The 7,544-nt window shown below is 43.0% G+C and overlaps 1 protein-coding gene across 2 annotated transcripts in view; it reads left to right on the top strand.

The window, feature by feature from the left end:
- aopep (aminopeptidase O (putative)) overlaps nucleotides 1-7,544 on the top strand; it is a 111,743-nt gene that overhangs the window by 52,515 nt on the left and 51,684 nt on the right. For both annotated transcript variants that reach the window (XR_002878689.2, XM_024001931.2), the window contains exon 7: nucleotides 1,044-1,150. Coding sequence is in view for 1 of the 2 variants with exons in the window: in XM_024001931.2 (XP_023857699.1) it covers nucleotides 1,044-1,150 (107 nt within the window). In the remaining variant the exon portion in view is untranslated. The remainder of the gene's footprint in view (nucleotides 1-1,043; nucleotides 1,151-7,544) is intronic.

Below are 7,544 nucleotides of genomic sequence, written 5' to 3'. Positions count from 1 at the left end.
TGAGTGGCTGCTGCCAACATACTGACTCATCTCTAGCCACTTTAATAATGAAGAAATGTATGTAATAAATGTATCACTAGCCACTTTAAACAATGCCACTTTATATAMTGTTTACATACCCTACATTACTCATCTCATATGTATATACTGTACTCTATACCATCTACTGCATCTTGCCTATGCCGTTCGGCCATCGCTCATTCATATATTTTTATGTACATATTCTTATTCATTCCTTTACACTTGTGTGTATATAAGGTAGTTGTTGTGAAATTGTTAGGTTAGATKACTTGTTAGATATTAYTGCATGGTCGGAACTAGAAGCACAAGCATTTCGATAACACTCGCATTAACATCTGCTAACCATGTGTGTGTCACAAACGAAACTTGATTTGATTTGGCTAAACTCAGCTTGACATTTCAAATTGTAACGAGCACCATGTTGAAACCAAAACTCCCAAGCCGATTGTATCCTATGCAAATGAGACTTATTGTCATGGAACTTTTGGTTCCAACATAAAGTAAAACTCTTGGTCCCATCATAGACAGTGGAAAGAAGGAGAAAAGGAGGGTGAAGTTGTTTTTCAAGTCTGTATAGTGACAATCCTCCCACAGTCTTCCCCTCGGCATCTAGAATTACCCAGAAATGTTCTTCTTTTGTCTATGCTCTTTAATCATGTCACTTTTATGACATGAGCTTGGCTCAGTGCAAACAGTTAAACCCTGACAACAGTTAAACCCTGACATGGSCTGCATCCCAAATAGCACCCTATTCCCTATAAAGTGCTACTTTTGACCAGGTCCCATAGGGTAGTATTGGACTATAGTGAATASGATTCCCTTTGGGAAGCAGACGTTCTTGTTACTCACAGTGAAACTATAGGCAGAAACACAACGTGGGCTTACTACTGGTATTACTCCACATGTATCCTTTCTTTTTGAATCACCCTCTCCGTCGTTCTCTCTCTCTCTCTCTTTGTCTYGCTCTGGTCTCTCTGTCTTTCTCTGCCCCTCCTCCTCCCTACATCTTTCTCTCTGTGTAGTTGTCCAGCAAAGAGACAGAGGAACAGTCTAAACTCAAGGCTCTGCTGAGGTGGAGGAGACTCTCAGACGAACTACAGAACTCTGAGGAGCAGCTGCAGATCCTCAGGTCCATTTCTCATTGGTTAACTGGCCTGTCAGTCTATCTGACTGACTATTCATTGGTGGTTTTGTCTGTTATCCGCCCCTTAYCGTTTGTCTCTCAGCACAATTGTAAATGCAATCCATTGGTTTGTAGCTGTGGAGTCTGTGGCAATGGTTATCATCCAATATACTCTTTAAACATTGCGATAACTTGTGGGTAGAGCTGTAANTGTCAGGACAAGATACATCTTTTCATTTAACCTTTATTTAACTAGGAAAGTCTGTTTAAGAACAAATTCTTATTTWCAATGACGGCCTACCGGGGAACARTGGGTTAACTGCCTTGTTCWGGGGCAGAACGACCGATTTTGACCTTGTCGCATCTGGGATTTGATCCACCAACATTTCGGTTACTGGCACAACGCTCTAACCACTAGGCTACCTGCCGCCCCCAAAAAATAAATAAATAAAATAAAAAAACTCGGGAATCCTGCTGACAGAATTCACACCAGCCATACATTCTGATCGCTTAGGTGTTTTGTAAAAGCACCCTGGTTCTGACAACGATAACTCGTTTGTCGAGTGCAATGTCTGGAAAGCTACAAGCAACGAATCCCAAACACCCTRTCGAAATCTCAAAGCATGTGAAGAATCAAAAAGAACCCACAAACACTATCTCATTTGCAACACAGTCCAAGTTGGCCAAAATACCGAGTAAATCCCCTTCGATTAATCCTTGACAACCCTAGGCTAGCGATGGCTGTTTCATAGACTTAGCGAGCCATGTCTCTACGAGTTCTTCTAGTCAAATTACCAGTGTAAATGTGTGGAATAACGTTGGGCACAAAGTCAGAAGATCCTAGTCAGTCAGRCTGTTGCGGTGTTGGCTACAGGCCAGTGACAGACTCCCTAGACTTCCTCCCTGTACAAAGCTGATGTGGCTCTATTGCCAGACATTAATTGTGGTGGAATATAATATAAATAACACATCGTTTTGTTGTCAGTGCTCCGAACATTCTAGAAGGCGTGATGAGATGGAACAACCCAAAACAGTGCTCCCTGTCCAAAGCAGCAGATTACTCATCTGAAGGCTGGTTTTGTTGTTCACGTTCACTCGGTCACTGCTCAAACCCACATTTCAACACATGCACAGTTTTGCATGCAGAGGACGCATTCACACACACACACACACACACACACACACACACACACACACCACACACACACAACACACACACACACACACACACACACACACACACACACACACACACAACACACACACACACATACACAACACACATACATACACACATACATACATACACACATAATATATACATATATATATATATATAATATATATATACTGTGTTTAAACACTGGCCCTGGAGGCCCATAGTTTTCTGTCCCTTTCAGAATAGTTATATTTAGAGACTTGAGGCTGAGGTGATTATTCCTACTATTTATCGGTGTGGTTGCTAGTGTTTTTATACCTTATCCGGTTTCCACAGTGAAACCTGTGTGATCTGTAGACGTAAGGATATACCTAAGGAGCTATAAACCTGTGTGGTGACATAAAGGCTGTCTACTCTGGTAATAGCTCTGATTTCCTCTGATAACGCACACACCCACAAGGCACACACACACACCCTTGTCTAAAAACAGATTCACCCCCTACCCATCCATCCAAGGCATTGTAATGGGTGGAATCCTTTGTCTAACAGGTCTATGAGGAATCTGTGTCCACGTTTTCTCTCTCCCCGCACATCTGTTGCTGTTTTCTAACACACACACACACACACACACACTGACATACAGTACGCTTTGTCTCTCTCTCGCGCTCTCGCTCTCACCCTCTCTTTAATGTAATTCAATTAATTCAGTATACTTAATTGACATGGAAAGTAAACACTTACAGTGTCACAGTAAACATGTAGCGACAGTGGTCAAAGGCAGGAATATACTAGACTGTTTGTAATTACGCAATAATAGTGATAGTGATATTATTATATGCTCTCGCTCTCAGTGATTTTATATCGCTCACACACACACAACACACAACAGCACACACACACACACACACCACACACACACACACAACACACAACACACACACACACACACACACACACACACAGACTGCTCTGGGGAGATATGCTCGGTCTAAAAAGGGTTCCGTCTTATCACCTGTGGACAGAACGACAGAGAGAAAGGGAATCAGGATCTGCTTTACATCACATCAGTATTCACAGAGAAATCAAGACATCAGAAGACATGAGCGATAGAAGAGAGCTCTGGGTAGAACTGTGGTGAACAAATAGTCTTCTACAGCGCGTGGTTCTCAACTGGTTTGCCTCGGGACCCAAATTGAACCAGGTTCTCAGTATTCGCATCACAATTTTTTGTTGTTGCCAAAATGCAATCTGGAAAACGATTTTGAATGCTATATGATAGTAAATGTACCATTTATATGACCAGGGAACAACAGTCCCACCGTTTTCATGGTCAATAATTCAATTTTGCCCATTTTCTTGATGAAGAATGTTAAGCTCACTAAAATCAACAAGATCCGCTAAATAGCGCTGCTAATAAACTCTATATTGAAAATACTGTGATAGTTCAGAGGTTAAATTATTACAAAAGATATTCTACACACCTTCTACCTGGTTTTAGTCGTTTAAGTTCAACTGGAGTATTTTTCATAAAAAATCAATAGAAGGGCCTCCCGAGTGTCACCGCGGTCTAAGGCACTGCATCTCAGTGCTAGAGGCGTCACTACAGACCCAGGCTGTGTCACCGCGGTCTAAGGCACTGCATCTCAGTGCTAGAGGCGTCACTACAGACCCAGGCTGTGTCACCGCGGTCTAAGGCACTGCATCTCAGTGCTAGAGGCGTCACTACAGACCCAGGCTGTGTCACCGCGGTCTGAGGCACTGCATCTCAGTGCTAGAGGCGTCACTACAGACCCAGGCTGTGTCACCGCGTCTGAGCACTGCATTCTCAGTGCTAGAGGCGTCACTACAGACCCAGGTTGTGTCACCGCGGTCTAAGGCACTGCATCTCAGTGCTAGAGGCTCACTACAGACCCAGGCTGTGTCACCGCGGTCTAAGGCACTGCATCTCAGTGCTAGAGGCGTCACTACAGACCCAGGCTGTGTCACCCGTCTAAGGCACTGCATCTCAGTGCTAGAGGCGTCACTACAGACCCAGGCTGTGTCACCGCGGTCTAAGGCACTGCATCTCATAGCCGACTAAACTCAACTCCACCATTTACGATGAGTTGATCGGCGACTAGTGTGGCGGACTGGAGCGCCGCCGTCACATTCAAGACGACTGATTTCAGCATACGCACACACGATCTGAACAACCTATAGGATGTTATGACTTGTTCTAACCAATCTTTCCTCATTTGACTTTGTTTTACCTGGCCAACAGGGGAGAGTAGGTAGTAACTTAGAGTAGTCAGTTATGTCAACCATGTCTACTGCATGTCTGGCTATGAGAAATCTCTCATGGTTAAACCAACCTTCGCTAGTTTTGGTTATCTTTACAAAGAATTCTTCCAGGTAGTGCAATCACATAATACGACGTCATTGTTCGACGTATTATATAATTACTGTAATGTGATGCTATTCAATTAGCGTAACTGTGTCCTGAGCAGATCGTAGTCATGTACTGGATCTGAAATCGAGTTCTTCAGCTTCTACCATCTCCACAGGAAATGTCAAGAGAGACAGAACTCAGGAAGTTCAAGTGACAGACACACACATGCGCTCATGAAGAGACTCTCTCTCTCTCTCTCTCTCTCACACACACACACACACACACACACACACACACACACACACACACACACACACACACACACACACACACACACACAGAGTGTACTAAGAAGAGGCTTCCGGTGAATTCCAGGAAGCTGATGATTTTCCTCTGTGGCCCACTCTGAGCAGACCAAACACTACTGTAATTTCCTCTCCTCCAATCTCATCCCCTCCCATCACGCTCGCCCTAATGCAGTTTATACTCCATTAGCTGCTGGTGGAAGAAGGGTAAATCGGGTAGCTGACCAGGCCTGTGTAACCGGAAACAATCACAAACAATCGGCCAGATGGCTGAGAGGAGAAACAACCTCAGTAGATCAATTACACAGATACCCAGTGTTGTCATGGCGAGTGCTGTGTGTGTGTGTGTGTTTCACCTCTTTGCAATTTGCAGAGATATACAGTGTGTTGTCATGAGGAATGTGTGTGAGTGTGCGCCTTTCACCCTGTCTGTAGCCGGGCCTTGTGCTCCCTCAGTCAGAGGGAGCTGAGAGAAATGGCCAGTGATGAGGAGTGTATTGATYAGCTAGCCAGACGCCTGCCCTGCCTGTGTATCGACGGGAGCAGACTGATCCTTCAAGGGTTCCGTATTGGCAGCCCGAGTTAATCTTCTCTAAATCATCAATACTTTTGAACTGGAACTATCATCGCATCCTGAGTCAGACAGAGCACGGGAATCACTTTGTTGGTTGTATTGCTTTTGTGTGTGAATTCCCACATGAAAAAATACTATAGTTTATTATAGAATTAATACTGTAGTATTACTATAGTTCAACTGTAGTGTTTTTGCGGACTTTAGTATGCTGTTGTATTTACTATAGTGTTTTTGAATATATTACTGTAGTATACTATAGTATTTACAGTTTACTATTGTATAAATAATGTTGTGTTTTTGTGGACAGTAGTATACTATAGTATTTACTGTTGTGTTTTTGCAGACAATACTGTAGTATTTACTATAGTGTTTTTGTTTTATTATCTTTGACCTGGAAGTGCAGGCTTTCTCCTTGAGGAAACCTACTGGAGAAATAGTAAAATATAGAATTTTCATGTTTTCGACATGATATTCGTCGCCAGACCCACTGGCTCCAGGTCATCTATAAGTCCATGCTAGGTAAAGCTCCGCCTTATCTCAGTTCACTGGTCACGATAACAACACCCACCCGTAGCATTGCGCTCCAGCAGGTATATCTCACTGATCATCCCAAAAGCCAACACCTCATTTGGCCGCCTTTCCTTCCAGTTCTCTGCTGCCTGTGACTGGAACGAATTGCAAAAATCGCTGAAGTTGGAGACTTTTATTTCCCTCACCAACTTTAAACATCTGCTATCTGAGCAGCTAACCCGATCGCTGCAGCTGTACATAGTCCATCTGTAAACAGCCCACCCAATTTACCTACCTTATCCCCTTACTGTTTTTATTTATTTACTTTTCTGCTCTTTTGCACACCAGTATCTCTACTTCCACATGATCATCTGATGATTTATCACTCCAGTGTTAATCTGCTAAATTGTAATTATTCGCTCCTATGGCCTATTTATTGCCTACCTCCTCATGCTTTTTGCACACAATGTATATAGACTCATTTTTTTTTTCTCACACTGCTATGCTTTATTTTGGCCAGGTCGCAGTTGTAAATGAGAACTTGTTCTCAACTAGCCTACCTGGTTAAATAAAGGTGAAATAAAAAATAWAAATAAATGTAGGAGGTATAGAACTGGGATCTGACCGGATAGTTCAGAGATTCTGCTCCTTCTATAACATGTAATTTAATGGTCTATACTTACTCACTTATGGGTGGCACAAATGTGTATATGGGGGAGGGGAATGGGCAGGATATGCAAATGAATTACTTTAGCATTACTATAGTTTAAAAAACTGTGTTTTTGTGGACATTGATGAGCATTTACTGAAGTGTTTTTGCAGACTGTAGTATAGGATTTATTATAGTATTCTACAGTAAGGACTACACATGATCAAGGGATACTGCAGTGTGTAGTATTGTATTCCCCAGTATACTACAGTTTGCTGTAGAATTCTATAGTAAGTACTGTAGTATTCTATAGTAAACTGAAGTATTTTTTCATGTGAGGTGTGTTTCATTGTTTTGTGTGTGTGTGTGTGTGGGTCTTCTGTGCATGTGCTTGCGAGCGTGTGTGTGTGTTCTCATGAAGGCAGAGCTCAGTGAGTCATGGGCAGTAAAGTCCAAGCGTAGCGTGGTGAGGTCGTATAAACACTATAGAATGCCATTATAAATCTGGATGTGATTTGTGGCCTGCCTTTAGCACAATGGCAGCCTGTTTAATGTACAGGACCAATGAGAGCGGTTACACGGGTGGAGTATTCCTTTTAACTTCCTCGTCTATTGGAAATGGAGCCCACTTTACATTTCAAAACGGTCATACCATAGTCATGTCTGTTGAAAGAAATAGGAGCAGGGAAAATAGTACGCCACTGACTGTTCTGTCTGGCTGTCTGTCCTGTCTGACTGTCCTGTCTGGCTGTCCTGTCTGACTGTCCTGTCTGACGGTCTGTCCTGTGTGACTGTCTGTCCTGTCTGACTGTCCTGTCTGACTGTCTGTCCGTCT

This window comes from Salvelinus sp. IW2-2015, linkage group LG15 (assembly GCF_002910315.2).
Source record: "Salvelinus sp. IW2-2015 linkage group LG15, ASM291031v2, whole genome shotgun sequence".
NCBI classification, from domain to species: domain Eukaryota; kingdom Metazoa; phylum Chordata; class Actinopteri; order Salmoniformes; family Salmonidae; genus Salvelinus; species Salvelinus sp. IW2-2015.
Note: the sequence above shows the minus strand (reverse complement) of the source record. Positions and strands in the feature narration are given on the sequence as shown.